General features: G+C 42.1%; 1 protein-coding gene across 1 annotated transcript in view; it reads left to right on the forward strand.

The window, feature by feature from the left end:
• Positions 1-5,598: 5,598 nt before the first annotated feature.
• Positions 5,599-17,333, forward strand: part of PLPP3 (phospholipid phosphatase 3) — an 85,277-nt gene continuing 73,542 nt past the window's right edge. The window contains exon 1 of the mRNA XM_054485682.2: positions 5,599-6,694. Within this exon, the coding sequence (XP_054341657.1) occupies positions 6,556-6,694 (139 nt within the window). The 5' untranslated portion in view covers positions 5,599-6,555. The remainder of the gene's footprint in view (positions 6,695-17,333) is intronic.

Here is a 17,333-nt window from a genome sequence, read left to right on the forward strand (position 1 = left end):
ATTTAAAAGTAATAGTAATAAAGACTTGATGGCTCCTATCTCAGACTGCCTGGGTTCAGATCCAGGCTCTATCACCTAGCAGTTAAAGTTACTTAACTTTCCTGTGCCCCAGTAGCCTCATTTGTAAAATGAAAAAAAACCTTCCTTACAGGGTTGCTTGGAATATTAAAGGAGTTAACACATATCAAATAATTAAAGCCTAAAGGTTCAATGAGGACAGGAATTTTTGTTTTATTCATTGCCATATCCCTAGCTTATAGAAGAGTGTTTGGTACATAGCAGATGCTCAATAAATTTCTATTGAATGAATAACCAATATTAGGATAGTCAAAATCGAATAGCTGTTGGCTATTATTTTATGTATGCTATAAAAGTTCTTAATTCCCATTTCAATCATTCCCCATCCCCCAATTACTGCCATTTTCACTTTGGGAGCCATGGCACTTTCCTATAATGACACAAGATGGCAGCATCACTCTCCTTTTAAGTTATCAGCCAAGCTCTAGTTGGACCAGTTTTGGAAATCTCTGAAGCATCTTTATTTGCAAGTTCCTCCATCCATTCTAATTGTTTTTTTTTTTAATGAACAACATTAACTGTTTGAATTACCATAAGATTATCTCTTAACTGCTCTAATTTCTAGCTAAGAAAAGATTACTACTTGTAAAAAGGTATAAATGTTGACATGAATCCAAGACTGCTTTCCAGTACTACTATGATTTTGTGTTCTTAAAGCTCCCTTTTTGTAACAAAAAAACTGCTTGACAAATTATGAAGCCAAATGTGTTTCAGAGACACAAGGTGCAACAATGTTGTTCCCTTCCAAGCCTGTAAGAAATTACAAACAAAATACAACTTCCCCTCCGTCTCTTTACTAAAGACATGAAGCTAATTCTTCAGTCCCTCTAAGTTACTCTGTGAATTCACTGTTGAACAGCAGAAATTTCTGAGCACCTTTGAGTGTGAGACCTTGTGGGGTAAAGAAAAAAACCTTAGTTTAGAAATTAAGAGACCTGGATTCTAGTGGCTCTTCAGGAATCTCCTCACCACCAACTGTAATCAAATCTCCTATTTTTCCAAGATTCAATTTCCTTATTTCTAAAACAAGGATAATAATCTCCGCCTTACCTATTCGGAAACAAGATCAGTGAATGTAAATAGCATTATAAACTCTAAGGGGTATAACTGTATTATAAATATTATAAACTGTAAAGCATTATACACTTCACCCTGCAGGAGCTAATGTTAGAATCATTTTCATTTTACCTATGGGGAAAACCAGTTCTATCCAGTTAAGTGAGCTTGCCTCAGTTTTCTCATCTGTAAAATGGGACTAATGATAGCAACTCCACCTACTTCAGTGAGTTGTAAAGATAAAATAAGATAATAGATGTGAAAGTGCTTTTAAAATGAAAGTACTTTCACTTGTACTCTCACAAGATTATTAGCTTAAGCAAATGGCTTTTCTTGGATTTCACAAAAAATCCTAAAGAAAACAACATATAAGTAAATCGTTCAAGAAAGTAAGTATTTTGAATTATTACTTTCTGAAACCTCAAGAAATTGCATATTTTAAAAAGACAGGAGTTGAGAGGCTGAAGATGTTATTTTATTTAGGGAAGGATGACTATAATTAAATGGTTATATTCAAGGTGGTACTTAATAAATGCTTTTTAAATAGCTGTATTTAAATGAGGTATTTTGTAGAAATAAAGTGTTCATTGAAAATATTAACATTCAACTTGCCAGATGCAGTGGTTCACACCTATAATCTCAGCACTTTGGGAGGCCAAGGTGGTCTGACCACTTGAGGCCAGGAGTTCAAGACTAGCCTGGCCAACATGGCAAAACCCCGTCTGTACTAAAAACACAAAAATTAGCCAGGCTTGGTGGCCATGCCTATAATCCCAGCTGTGGCACGAGAATTGCTTGAACTCAGGAGGGCTGCAGTGAGCTGAGATCGTGCCACTGCACTCTAGCCCGGGTGACAGAGCAAGACTCTGTCTCAAAGAAAAGATTACTTTCTTTGACAAAATTAACATTCAACTAATATTTATTGATTGCCTATTGTGTACCAAGCATTTTCAAATGTATTATTTCATTTTATACTTTTAAGCCCTCCTCACAACTACAGAAAAATGTCAGCCCCATTTAAAAGTTGAGGAAACTGAGGTTCAGGGAGGTTATTCAGCTTGCCTCAGGTCAAACAGCAGAACCCCTTCTGCTAATCCCCTGCCCCTTCCTGCCTTTTGTCAGGAGTATTACTGTAGATGTTTCCATTCAGTCCTCTGGAAGCATTCGTGATATCAAATCCAACACTTATAGCAGCAAGCTAGCAATTTTTGTTTAGTAAAAACCAGAGGTGGAATATGAATATAACAGTTTGGAAGAATCTGGATAAATAGACACTTCTTAGTCAAAACGTCTATGTCTTCTTAAGTTAATTTCAATGGCTTAAGAAACTTAGGCTCTTACTTTTTAACCATACAATCTTATATAAAGGGACTCAGCTACTTTCCTCTTCAATATTTCTAGAGCCAATTCATACCTTTTCAAAACTAAAAATAATTAATTATTAAATATTAGGAGTCAAAGAGAGAAAGAAAATTATGAGGTAATGAGAGATCTTAGAAATGAAGACCATTTAAATCTGTTGGGAGGTATCAGTTATGTAAGAATGATGTGCTGTTGTTGTCACACATAATAAGTCAATCTTAAAAAGGCATTTATCCCTGCTGATGTTATAGTTTTTATACAGACCAATTTAATGAACTGGATGTCATTTTAATGTGTGAATTTAGGTAAGTTTGTTTGCCAGAAATTCTAATTACTTAATTACCTTGAAATGACACCATTCTAAATTATCAAGTCTGTTTTGCTGCAATTTATTTGCTGGTAAACTTTAGGGTTTAAGGCAAAGAGGCCTTCAAATTTATATGTCTGGTTAGCTGCTTTATTTCCCATTATCTAAAGAAATATGTTGACACTATATTTTATTACTTGTTCAAATCAGTTTTATAATAACAAGTATTTGTAGCAGTCCCTTGAAGAGTTACCCAAATATAATACCTGTTTGCATAGAACTACATACATCAATTAACACTATGATCTTTTAGTTATGGAAAAATAGCCCACAGAGCCTTATAAATGGACATATAAAACTATTATTTAAACATCCATTTATTATCCTTTTTATCTGCTTTTGGAATAACAGACTTTTTGAGACAGAGTCTCCCTCTCTTGCTCAGACTGGAGTGCAGTGGCGTGATCTGGGCTCACTGCAACATCCACCTCCCCAGTTCAAGCGATTCTCATGTCTTAGCCTCAGGGAGTAGCTGGGACTATGGGTCTGTACCACCACACCAGTATTTTTAGTAGAGATGGGGTTTCACCATGTTGGCCAGGCTGATCTTGGAGTCCTGGCCTCAAGCCATCTGCCTGCTTGGCCTCCCAAAGAGCTGCGATGATAGGCGTGAGCCACTGCGCCCAGCCAGTCTGACTTTTAAAAATACGTGTATTCTTAAATTAATAAAAGTCATTTCACAGATAAGGAAAAGCAGACAGGAAACATACAGGGAGGTACCTATAAAATTCATGTAGTCACTATTTCTTTCTTTGGCTTAGGATTTCACCATTATTTATTGTGGTACCAAGGTCAAGGCGCTAGCCTCATGGAGTTAACAATCTTTGAGGGACAAATTATGACCACTTGCAAGTAAGACAAGCCACTATATTCCACTGCACATGACCCTGTCTGATTATTTCACTTTGCAAGTAATTTCATGATTTGCAAAGTGAAGTAATCAGACAGGGCCGTGTCCAGTGGAATAAGACCTTGAGTGTCTACTCAAGGTCTTTTAGAGCTCAAAGGAGGGAAAGATCAGAGAGACCTGCAGTTTCAAGAAAGCTTGCTTTTAGATTGGAATTCCAAAAGCATGGTTTGGTGATTTAGAATTTCAAAGATGACTATAATTACAAAGACAACTGAGTAGGCAAAGACCCTGGAATCCTGAATTCCTCTTAGAATGTCAATAATTATGAACCTGGCCTTGTTTTGTTTCCACTCTTAACATTTCAAGAGAAGGTGTTTCTCAAGAAAAAGCTATCTCAAGAATCTGTCTTCTGAACTACCCTGGCTTTTACCTGTGCTATTTGAATTGAGAGTGCTGTGTCTGCTTTGCAGTTGGATGCTTCAGCTCCAAAACTTCTTGGAAGAGTCAGATCTTCTTGCTTCCAGAAGATAGCAATGTTGTCTTTCTTTGCAAGCCCCACTTACTAACCGGTCCTAACTTGAGCTTAATTCAGTACACAGCAAATCCCGTGCTAGGTACTAGAGAGATGCCGCGGTGCTGATAACCTACACAGTTTGCTAGTCTTTACCATCTGTAACACCAAATCAGGCTGAGATAGGCTCATGCCTGTAACCCTAGCACTTTGGGAGGCCGAGGCAGGCGATAATGAAGTCAGGAATTTGAGACCAGCCTGACCAACATGGTGAAGCCCCATCTTTACTAAAAATACAAAAATTAGCCGTGTGTGGTGGCACGCGCCTGTAATCTCAGCTACTCAGGAGGCTGAGGCAGGAGAATCCCTTGAATCCGGGAGGCAGAGATTGCAGTGAGCCAAGATTGCAGCACTGCACTCCAGCCTGGGCGACAGAGTGAGACGCTATCTCGGGGAAAAAAAAAATAGTTATAAGCAAAGAGTTGACAGTGAAGTTAATTCTGTGCAGGAGTGAAGAAAGTACTCAGAGAGGAGGTGACATTTCAGAGGATACTAAAGCAAGAGAAGCATTTCCCTAACTAGAGGAGGAAAGGGTATGCATTTAGGCAGAGTGTGTAGGAGAGCAGGGGTGTGGAGTGTGAAAGGATTGTACCAGAAAGGGCAATTGTACCAGAAAGGGTTGATGGTGGCTGCATATAAAGTTATCAAAACCCAAAACAAGTCAGTGTCAGAAAGAATATGATTCATATAATGTATCAAAAAGCTACAAATATTTCCATTTCTGAATGCACACAAAGAGTCACCTGGAAAAAACATCCATTTATTGTCCGCTGTGCCCAGCTCCATGCTAGGCACTATAGAAGACACAAGGGAAGGCCCTTGCCCTGGAAATGTTTATTCTCTATCTGGAAAAAAGATTAACTCACATAAAATAATTAAAAATAAGATGCCAGCCTCTAAGGAAAAATGTTAGATTGTCTGAAACTCAAGCAGGGAGCATTTTGGCTGCCCTGGAATTCCCCATAGCAGTACAATTACTCTTGGGGCCAGGAGAGGGGTTGGATGGCCTGAGACTCCTTTACCCAGAAAAAAGGTAATTGCTAACCCTCATAGAGCACTTCCTATGTACTGGGCACTGTTCTAGGAGCTTACACGGATTAACAAATTAAGTCTTCACAACCACCCTATATGAAAAGGAACAGTTATCTCTAGTTACATATGGGGAAACTGAGGCACAGAGTCACAGGATTGAAATCCAGGAGATGTGATTCCACAGTCGTGCAGTCTTATTCATTTTAGTATTCTCAAAATCTAGCACAGTACCCGGTGCTGGATGTTAAGATCTTAAACAAACAAACAACTCGTTTTCCTTAAAAATTATATTTTCAGGGTAATACAATTCAAGTCACAATAAAGAACTGAAAGCCTCACGTTTGTAGGTGAGGAAAAATACATTTTAGCTGTACAGCCCTAACTTTTACTTGACCCAAGGCCAGCAAGAAAATGTTTTTTATTTACATATATTTTTTCTTTGGTGACAATTTGGTGTTTCTGAACGCTAGGGGCTCCCGGTTTCTCTGGTTTTAGAGTAACTTTTCCTTTTAGGACTTTTTTTTTTTTTTTTTTTTGAAGGGGGTGGGGGAAAATGTGGCCTTAATTATCCTACGTCTTAGGCAGCTTAAGGAAGGGGCTGTGCTTTCGGAATCCCATCCGAGCCAAGTAAGGAGGTCCCTCTCTCTCTCCCCCCCCGTCTTCTCTTTTTAAAGGACCTCGTGAAATAAAAGTGCAGAAAACAAACCCAGGCGATCACAGCAGCAGCCGCCGCGGCAGCAGCACCAACAGCAGGAGGAGCAGGAGGAGCCGGAGGAGGAGGAGGAGGCGGCAAAGTTGGAGTTGGGGCTGGCGCTCCGGAGTTGCTGGGCTCAGCGCAGCTCCCATTCATTAAGGAACCAGCTGCGGAGGAAGGTGGCCGAGCGCCCGCGCTGCCCACTCGCTCGCTCGCGCACTCAGACGCGCGCCAGAACAGCGCGCCCCAAGCTGCGCAGCTCTGCAAAAGTTTCTGCTCGGGATCTGGCTCTCTTCCCCTTGGACTTTCGAACGATTTAGGGTTGAGAGAGGAAAGCAGAGGCGCGCAGGAGGAGCAGAAAACACCACCTTCTGCAGTTGGAGGCAAGCAGCCCCGGCTGCACTCTCGCCGCCGCGCCTGGAGCCGGGGCCGACCCGCCACTCTCCGCAGCAGCCTCGACCAGGAGGCGACCCGGGCGCCTGGGTGTGTGGCTGCTGTTGCGGGAAGTCTTCGCGGGGCGGGAGGCTCGCGCCGCAGCCAGCGCCATGCAAAACTACAAGTACGACAAAGCGATCGTCCCGGAGAGCAAGAACGGCGGCAGCCCGGCGCTCAACAACAATCCGAGGAGAAGCGGCAGTAAGCGGGTGCTGCTCATCTGCCTCGACCTCTTCTGCCTCTTCATGGGTGAGCCCAGCCCCGCTGTCCCTCGGCCCCTCGGCCCTCGGCGCGCGCGTCCCAGCCCAGCCCGGGGCCGCGCAGCGCCGCGCCGCGCCGCGCTGTCAGCTCCGGGGGGCCCCCGCAGCCTTCCTGGGGAGCCTTCGCGCCGCCCGGCCCCGAAGCCCCCGCCCTCCCCGATCCCACCGACTTCTTGGCCTGTACTTGAGTGGGTCTGGGCGTGCTTAAGCGTTCGTGAGCAACTGTTAAACCAGCTCAGTAAAAGTCGTCTCCACGTTGGAAGCCCGGGCGGAATCCCGCGGAAGGTGTGGGTTCGTCCTTTTAGCGTAGGGGAAGTTGGTTGAGCCGTGCTCTAGAGCCAGCCTATAGCTAGCTGGTCGCCCTCCATCCGAGTGAAATGGATCGCCCCGAGAGTCGGGCTCCTGCCTGGAGCCGAGCTGCCTTCCCGGCGGCTGTATGTAAACATCCAACCCTTCCGCCTTTGCTGCCCAAGCTCACCAGACTGGCTAGCCGGCCTTTTCACTTGCTTCTCTCCTGTAGGTGCTTTCCCTGGGCTTGGTGCTGGGCACGGCTTCAGCAATCACTTGAGTGCCTACTGTGTGCCAGGTGGTAGGCGGCTTCACGGGCATCAGTTTTAACTCGCCCACTCTCTGACTCGGTGCAGTAGGAGTGATGAGCCCCATTTCCCTGATGGGCACATTGAGGCACTGGGAAAGCCAGCTGCGATCTTGTTTGGGGACCACAAATTTAATTGCACTCCCAGAAAGTTGAGGCGATGGTCCACTTCTGTTTTCCAAAGTCGTTGGAAGCCACAGCTGGAAGAGCGGTGGGAGTTAAAGGAATTGGAGTGGGAGGGTGAGGAGGATTTATGAACTCGGTAGGGGAGGGAGAAAGCGCTTCACACGAATGAACAGGACTTCCAAGGTTGAAGTCAGCCTAGGATTCTTTTTTTTTTTTTTTTTTAAAGCGAATCATGGTGTAATGGAAAACGCACAGGACTTGTCATCAGAACACTGCCACTCTTGCCACTTGCTGGGTGTGCCACCTAACTGCCTCATGGGCCTCAGTTTCCTCAGCAGTTGAATGAGTGGGTTGAAGTAGATGCTCTCCAAGGCCCCTTCCCGCATTAAGAACTCGGATTTGGTCCAGAAGCTGTTCTGCCAACTCTGCTAACTGAAGAAACATCTGTGTTCCCAATTCAGTTCCCTTAAAATAGAACTCCTGCACGGAGACTTAAGTCCCCTTTGAAATGGATTTGTCCATGCAGATTTTGCAGACCAGAGACTTCTTAGGCTGGAGTTATACCTCCCTGGTGTTCATGACTCTTTCTGTAGCAGTGTCCTTACTGTGCAGTGTCCTCTTGATGGCCCATAGTAAAGAAAGATAGGATTCTTAGAGTTTAAAAATAAGAACGGCCCTCTTCAGGTAAGGAGAGACAACTGAAAGTATAATTGTGCTCTGGAAGGGTGGAAGGGTGGAAGAAGAAAAGTCACTGTAGTTCAGGTGGCACATCCCATTTCCACATCTCTCAATATTAATTCAACATTAAGATGCTATGTAAAGGAATTGTCACTGGGGGGCCTACCTTCCTGAAGGCAGCTGGCTTATTATCATGCACAGTGGGACAGATTACTACTTAAAGTCTTGTAATCAAGCTGTTGAATTTTTAAAAGACCCTCACTGGTCCCAGGGGAGTACAAGGAAGCACTAAACACATGGAAGCTGTTTGCTGTAAACTTGCCTGGAACTCCCTGTGTTTACTCAGTGTGTTTTGTTGGTGGCAGGGTAAGCTCTTTCTAGAGTGCCTGTGCAGGATACCCTCCTACCTCCTACTTTGTGATTAAGAAAGCAGAGCTAGAACGTGCTTGACAGCCTTTGTACAATTTCCTTTCCACCCTTGTGATTTTAGAAGGCAGTCCCAAGAGATGGTGTTTTATGAAAGTGAAAAGGAAAGAGATGTAAAGGAATTTGCAAAAAGACACAACCATCAGCTATAGTTTAGCCAGGGATGTAAAAACCCAAGCTACTCTGTTGTACATTGAAGGTGTAAAAAAGGTGTGTGTGCGTGCATGCATGTGTGTGCACATGCACATTTCAGTTCTTCATTTGCCCCACCTATCCCCCGTCCCCCCAAAGCTAATATTCTAACCTGTTTATTATACTTATTCACTGTTGGTCTTATGTTTGAACAAAATGATTTTGTTTATCTCCAAAAAGCAATAAGGTGTCAGGACCATGTATTTTATTATAGAGGCACATAGCTACTTGTTTTAGGGGGTGCTTTGCCATTAAAACCATGGCAACATTTTCAAAGTGACTTATTGATCAATGTTTCCCCTGAGCACAGGCCAATTACAATATCACTAATTAAATGTCTCTCAAACACCTTTAATAGGAAAAATTCTTTGTAAGAGAAATATTTAGGTGAGGTATTTTTGCGGGAGAACTCTATTTGGCTTCCAAAAGAAAAATTAATAGCACAACATGTGATTTTAATATTCCGCACACCACAGTCCTAAAAAAAATTGTTTCCACTTTTTGCCTAAGACCGTCAGTATAATTTAATTTTTATATAGTTTATTGATCATATGGTCTGGATTACAGGGCACTAATATATTAAGAAGAGAGAGTTTTCTGTTTATTCTCTCACAGGAATATGTACCAAGCCTCATCTAGTATCTGGAAAAAATAAAAGCTGATGTGCTATGTCAGTGTTATGTAAGTGGAAATATGCAAGTAGTTTAACTTGTTTCACATACCTTTTTAGAACATTAAATTCTTGGTGAAAAAGCAGAAGTCTACTCTTGTTTGAAAGCCAAGACAATCTGGTGTCAAATAACACCAGTGGGAGTTTACCTTTCATTGGACAGCTATCTTTACCGATTAATTGCTTTTAAATACAGTTACAAATCTGCATGATAGTTTTTCTGAAATTGATTTTGTTTTCCTTTTAATTAAGTAATATTTATCACCTCCTGGTTTTTGTACATTGATTGTGGTGTATGGGGTTACAGGAGAGCGACAGACGATTCCCAGGTAAGAAGGGAGGAACAATTATTGTCTTTCTAAGCTCTGTTAGTCTCTTTTTTTATATAAATTCATGTATGCACGCTTTAATGCAACCCCTATGAATAAATTATCTCCATTTTATAAACCAGAAACCATGTCTCAGAAAAGGGAAGGCTAGACTAACACTGAAGTCGATTTGAATTGATTCCCAATTCTCAGTTTAGCATGAGTGGAGTCCTTTCCCCACCTGAAGAATCTTGAAATTCAGGTTCTTATCAGAAAATTCTGAAGCTCGGTTTGCAGAAAGTTCTGCCTCTCCCGATTTCCCAGTTACCCATTTGCACCAAAGCAGAAAAATAAAGTTGGTCCCAGTCTTCCAGTCAGTGATACAGAATTTGGGTGGTCAGCAACCGTGCTATTTAATTTGGTTGCTCCACCACGTTTTTGGATGTTTTTTGATTTCCAACTAAATGGTTGAGCTAAAATTCTAGAACTGGTTCTATATATGGGATACATAGAGTCATCATTTATTATTATTTACTTTTAATAGTGAGAGAGGAGCAGCATGGTATAGTGAAAAAAAAGACACTTAGAGTCAGAAGCTTCAGGTTCCAGATTGGCCAGTGCCACTATCGAGTTGCATTGTGTGGATGAGTTGGTTTTCTGTGTGTCTCAGTTTTTTTCCATCTGCAAAATGACTGTGTGGGATTATGTCTATTGTTGCCATTAAACATGCGGTGACCGATTTTTAGTAGAGGCTTGACATTAGAGACTTGACATATGCTGAATGTCTACTTTATGCATCTACTCTGCTGAGCTCTTCATTATATATTAGCTCTGTGAATCATCACAAACTAGAGACAGGCATTATAGTCCTGTACTGCCACTGCACTGTACAGCTTTGGAAAAAGTCATTTAAATTTTCTGAGTCTCAGTTTCTTTACCATTGCAAAAAAGGGAAGGAACTAGACCATCTTTCAGTGTCCTTCTAGCTCTAACAATTTTATAAGTCTAGACTGGTAGATATTGTGATGTGGAAACCTACCCACTGCCCCTCTTAAACCATTTGTCATTAATTGAATTGTTATATATGTATGACCAAAGAATTAGTTGAAAATTAGCTTAAGTTGGTGTTAATTCTGGAGGGGAGGTAAGCACTGCTTTTACTAAGGTTAAGGCAATATGTTGAGAAACTGACTAGATTTTTCCTAGGCCGGATGTGTCCTTTCACCTGCTTCCTGAATTTACATATTTTCATTAATCAACCAGTAAATTGCCTAGCCAACCATCCTTCGTAGATTAAAATAAAGAAAAGAGTCTCGTTGGGTGCAGTGGCTTACTCCTGTAATCCCAGCACTTTGGGAGGCAGAGGCAGGAGGATTACTTGAGCTAAGGAGTTCGAGATCAGTTTGGGCAATATAGTGAGACCTTGTCTCTACAAAAAAATCAAAAATTAACCGGGCGTGGTGGTGCAAGCCTGTAGCTGTAGCCCAGCTTCTTGGGAGGCTGAGGCAGGAGGATGCCTTGAGACTAGGAGTTGGAGGCTGCAGTGAGCCATGATTGTGTCACTGCACTCCAGCCTAGGATCATTTAGTAGGTAAGCCCTGTTGACTTTTCTAGTATGATTAAAAACTTTTTATTCACTGTCCAAAATGGTTAGGGTTTTTTTTTTTTGAGACAGAGTCTTGCTCTGTCACCCAGGCTGGAGTGCAATGGTGTGATCTTGGCTCACTGCAACCTCTGCCTCCTGGGTTCAAGCGATTCTCCTGCCTCAGCCTCCTGAGTAGCTGGGACTACAGGCACGTGCCACCATGCTTAGCTAATTTTTTGTATTTTTAGTAGAGACAGCGCTTCACCATGTTAGCCAAGATGGTCTCGATCTCCTGACTTTGTGATCTGCCCGCTTCGGCCTCCCAAAGTGCTGGGATTATAGGTGTGAGCCACCGTGCCAGGCCCCTTTTCGCTTTTAACCCTTTTGATTACCTGTCAATTTTAGATTCTTCCTTTATCCTTTCCTGTGCAGTTGTTTGGGCTAGGAAGCCCAGTTGGTCACAGCGTGATGCTAATGAGACCATAGTCAAGGGCTTCTTCCCTGCGTAGGCAGTTATATTTATGGAGAAACCCTGTCCTGTGTGTCAGTTCAATCCAGTACACATTATTTGAGGAGTAATACTTTGTTTTGGGGTTGCCTATTACACCAGTATTTCATAAACTCACCTAACATGGGGCCTATCTGGTATGAAATACAGATTCTCGGACTCTTCTCCAGGATATTCAGATTCAGCTGACTTTGAGCCAGGACCTGGGATTTTGTATTTTATAAACACTGCCAGTGATTCTTATCAGGCCAATTTTAGAATCACTATGTTGTTTAACAGCTGATATCTTAAGGGCAATTTAATTATGTAGTGGGCTTTTTGTCCCTGCACTGAATGTTCTGGCATTTTCTGCATTGTTAGGTTGTCTGTCCTTTTTTTGTTTGTTTGTTTGTGACCAGTGTACCTGTCTTTTTCAGTAAAGATAATCAAGTTTGCAAGAATTCTTCCTAATGGAAAATTACCCCTGGGTTCAGACCTGAAGGTGTCCTGTGTCTTTCAGTGCAAAGACTTGGTGTTGTTTCTAATGCCAAGAGGCTAAAATCTTTATGTATTTTCTGGTTGTAAACCGAACTCTATGTAATTGAAGTTGCCAGCCATGTGACCCCTTTGGATAAATGAGGTGTTAATTTTAAATATTTTCTTTTGAGATATTGAAGTTTGTGCATGAGTGCAAGGTGAAGCAGGAATAAATTAGATTCCTAAATAGAGCCTTTAGAAGATAAAATAAGCTTGGCAAAGTAGTGTAGAAACAATACAAGCTTTGGATTTCCCCAAATCTGTGTTTGAATCCTGACATAAAGCTAACAGCCACCTTTTGCCAGCATGTAATTTGGGCAAAAATTATTTAACCTCCTCCAGGCTTCAGTTTCCTCATTTGTAAAATAAGCAAACCTGGTAATACCTGTTTGTTGTGAAACCCAGGTGAGATCATGGATCTGAAAGCATTTTGAAAAGTTCAAAATCACATTATCATTATCAGGTAGGAATGAAGTTGCTATTGTTCTTCATAGAGTCGAATTTTCATTTTCCTCCCAGTCCTCTTACTCCTCAATGGTGCTATAAAATCCTCTTTTATTTCTTGGCAGCAAAGTTGCCTGAACTATATTAAGGAAAAAAGTTCTGAGAAGAATCCCAAGAAAACACCAAGCAGAGTGGACACAAATGTTTTCCATTAGCTAAAGAAAAGCAGTGGCAGGTTTCCTGACCCTTTCTGGGAAAGTCAAAGTGCAGGAACCTCAATAGGCTTTGGTGGTTGCATTCTTCCCCTTTGAAAGGGAGAAGGCCATATTATCTTGAGAGAAAGACAGATATGCCTTAGGAAGGGTGAGAGAGAATTTAGACACATGGTCTGTTTTAGGGTCAACTCTCACTTGTGTCATTCGTGTCATTCAACAGCCCAGAGGAAAACCGAACTAAAAGAACAGCAAGGCCAGGTGTGGTGGCTCATGCCTGTAATCCTAGCACTTTGGGAGGCTGAGGCAGGTGGATCACCTGAGGTCAGAATTTCCAGACTAGCCTGGTCAATATGGTGAAACCCTGTCTCTACTAAAAATACAAAAATTAGCCGGGCATGGTGGCGTGTGCCTGTAATCCCAGCTACTCCAGAGGCTGAGGCAGGAGAATTGCTGGAACCCAGTTGGCAGAGGCTGCAGTGAGCCAAGATCACGCCACTGCACTCCAGCCTGGGTGATAGAGCAAGACTCTGTCTCAAAAAAAAAAAAAAAAAAAAAACACACACAGAAATGATTGGAAATGATCGAAACGCTGGTCATCTAGGGGACCCTCTGTATTTGCTGAGGAAGGAAGGTACTGAGCTAGGCTACCATATTTATTATACGGGCCAATCATGTGGTATAGACACGATCCTTTTTATAGATGAGGGAACTGTAGCTCAGAGATGTTAAGTAACTTGCACAAGGGTACCTAGCTAGAAAGCAGTCACCAACTTTTCCAGAGCTCTCGTCAGGTTACCTTGCTGCCCCACTTTTCAATTTGCAATTAATTGATTGCAATTAATGCAATCAAAGCAGTCTTTTTCATCTCTTTCCATTTTATTTATTTCAGTCTTAAGGGTATTATTGGGCAGTGGAGTAGACAGAGTAATATGTAAATAATTGCAAAACAGCTTAAAGCTTGATGAATAAGCTTCTCTGTAGACATAATAAAGAGAATACCATTGGAGCAATTCCTCATTGCCTAGATTCATGGAATCTTTAGAATTTGGAAGTACCTTGGAGATTTCATTATCAACGATACCAAGGTCATTTTTTAATGTCAGTTAGAAAAATAGGCCTTTTTAAGCTGGGGAAGGGAGAGAGGTGTGAGGGGAATAGCACGGGCTTTGGAGTCAGATTGCAGTTTGCTCACTATTATTAGCTATAGAAGCTTAAGCAAGTTCATTTGATCTCTGTGATGCCTCATAAATCCTCATTTACGAAATAAGATTCTGTGTGCACTGTGACGTGGTGGGGACGTGCCTAGTACAGTGCCCGGTGCATAGAGACACTCAAGAGGTAGTTGCTGCAGTCATTATCGTCACCACGTCCTAGACAATGCCCTTGGTTCACAAACCGGAACTAGAGGTCTTGGTTGGTCAGTAATTGTCCAGTGATAGTGAAAGAGCAGGACCTAGAACCAAGGTCTTGCCTTTCTACCATTCTGCTTTTCGGATGTATACTTGTTGGTTTGAAATTTGATATTATTCACGAGGTAGAGTTCCCCAGAGAGCTCTCTCTCTTGCCTGCGTCAGTAGAAAACGGAACAAGACAAACAGGTTTAACTTTTAATCCATATCAGTGGATGTTAGCTGAGTGAAGCCAAAGATACATGGGGCAAATGTGAAGGACTAGGCAGTGTTTTGAAATATTACTTTTCTTCCAACTGGTATTTTTTCAGGAAAGTACTTCTTACCAAGATCACTACTGAATGATTTGAGCTGGAACAGGTGCCGCCTTTTTCAAATGATGTATCTCAGGGGAGAAAAAAGAGAATCCATGTTTTCAAAGGTTTTGCTTTTTATTTTATTTATGTATTTATTTATTTATTTTTGCTTTTTAAAAGCCTCTCAACAAACTCTCCTTATTCTCATGTGACTGAGGATGAAACAGTCTCGGATTAAACAGATTTCTCAAGGTCACGCATTAATTGTCAGTGCCAACATTCAAAAGAAGGCTAGGTCAGGTTCTTGAACATCCTTGTGAAACTATTCTTCTCTTAAGTCTGGGTTAAATTATAAATTATGATCTGCATTTAAATTCCCAAATTTAAAACAAACCAAACAAAACAACGCACTTCAGAGTCTTTTGGAAACCTTTGAAAGGAACTTGATTTCTGTGTGCTTTGAAAGTATATATTGCAATCAAGGTATTGGTGGTAAGTGTGTTTTTGAGGTTTGTCACAAATTAACAAAATTATATGCCTAAAGAGTTTTGCAGAGAAATGCAAATCATTGTAAGCGCCTTGTCATAATAAGTAGTGTGCTTTGGTTCCTGTTTATGTATCCCTAAAACACATAATACACATGATTACATTGACACGAAGGAAGCCATTCTCATTGATGGTTTCTTTATATCTGGCCCCCAAATTAGTTTGTGGTATCAATCAGTATAATTTCTAGAGAGCCTATTAAGCCTGTGTTTGTACCTGTCTTTCAGGTATAAGCCTTGTCTTCTGCAGATGATTCTTGAGCACCTACTATATGCCAGGCCCCAGGGTTTCCATGACCTTAAGGAATTCCCAGGCTGGTGAAAGTGAAACAGGCTTTTGCCTAATGACAAACACTATGTAAGTGATGACTTTGGAGCCTTAAGGAAGGGCCTACTCTAGTAGCACAGTGAAGAGTGATGAAGCTTGCCTGAGGGTGTGGAGCTGGGTCTTGCAAGATAAATAATAGCTCACAAGCCAGGAAGGGGGAGAAGGTATTGCAGCAGAGTGAAGCACAGGTGCTGAGACTTGGAAGCAGGGACCTATTTGGGAAGGGTGAGTAGCTGGAGGCTGGAATGTCAATATCGTGTGTTTGCACTGTGCGGGGGAAGAAAGGAGGACATTGGAGATGAGGCTGGAGAGATAGGTTAGATCTAGATTATGAAAGGGGACTGGGTATGGCAGGCAGCTAAGGAATTTGAGTTTTATTTTGGTGAACCAGGAGAGCAAATGAAGTTTTCTTTTTGTTTTTCTTTTTATTTTTATCGTGGAAGATTTCATAGAGAAACCTACTACCTAGGAGTGAAATTGCTGGGTCCTATGGTAACTCCACATTTACCTTTTTGAGGAACTGCCAAACTGTTTTTCATAGTGGCTGCACCATTTTAGAAATATCTAAAGGCGGCTGGGTGCAGTGGCTCATGCCTGTAATCCCAGCACTTTGGGAGGATGAGGCGGGCAGATCACGAGGTCAGGAGTTTGAGACCAGCCTGGCCAACATAGTGAAACCCCTTCTCTAACAAAAATACAAAAAATTAGCCAGGTGTGGTGGCAGGCGCCTGTAATCCCAGCTAATCAGGAGGCTGAGGCAGGAGAATCACTTGAACCTGGGAGGCAGAGGTTGCAGTGAGCTGAGAGAGCCATTGCACTCCAGCCCGGGTGACAGTGCGAGACTACATCTCAAGAAAAAAAACAAAAACAAAAAACTAAAGGCTAGTTACAATATGTAAGAAAAATACAATAGTTTTATAAAAGACCTTTGGAATGAACATGTTCATGAAAAGATTGGAGGAGGGAATTAATCAAATCTTATTTGGGTTTGGGAGAGATGACTGGATTTGAGGGTAGGCAACTGGGAGGCAGAGGAGCAAAAGACCAGTGGGGTGGCAAGTGCAAGCTGAACCAAGGGTACTGTGGTGGGAGCAGAGAGGGCTGGATAAGAAAGACATGACAGGGCCGGGTGCGGTGGCTCACGCCTGTAATCCCAGCACTTTGGGAGGCCGAGTCGGGTGGATCACAAGGTCGGGAGTTCAAGACCAGCCTGGCCAAGATGGTGAAACCCCGTCTCTACTAAAAATACAAAAAAATTAGCTGGGCGTGGTGGTGGGCGCCTGTAATCCCAGGCACTCGGGAGGCTGAGGCAGAGAATTGCTTGAACCCGGGAGGCGGAGGTTGCAGTAAACTGAGATTACGCCACTGCACTCCAGCCTGGGCGACAGAGCGAGACTCATCTCAAAAAAAAAAAAAAAGAAAGACATGACAGGTACTTCCTGAACTCCAGGTTGGGAGCCTCTGAACTATGGTGAGGCCACTCCTTCCAGAAACACTTTAAATGCAGGATTTATAGGAGATTTACGAAATCTATTAGTAAATGCTTCTTTATGTGCATAGCCTTATTATGAAGACGAGGCTATGAGTTATATATTCTTTTGTTGTTGTTCTGGACTTTTTAAGTTTCTCAAATGCCCCTTAAAATAAATGGGCTATAAATCCTCTTGGCTTAGAGAAAGGGTTTTTCCTGGGTTGCAAGGGTATTTTTTTCAAAGAGATTTATTGAGATATTCACATACTATGCAATTCATTTCTTTAAAGCACACGATTCATTGGTTTTTAGTATC

This window comes from Pongo pygmaeus, chromosome 1 (assembly GCF_028885625.2).
Source record: "Pongo pygmaeus isolate AG05252 chromosome 1, NHGRI_mPonPyg2-v2.0_pri, whole genome shotgun sequence".
NCBI classification, from domain to species: Eukaryota; Metazoa; Chordata; class Mammalia; order Primates; family Hominidae; genus Pongo; species Pongo pygmaeus.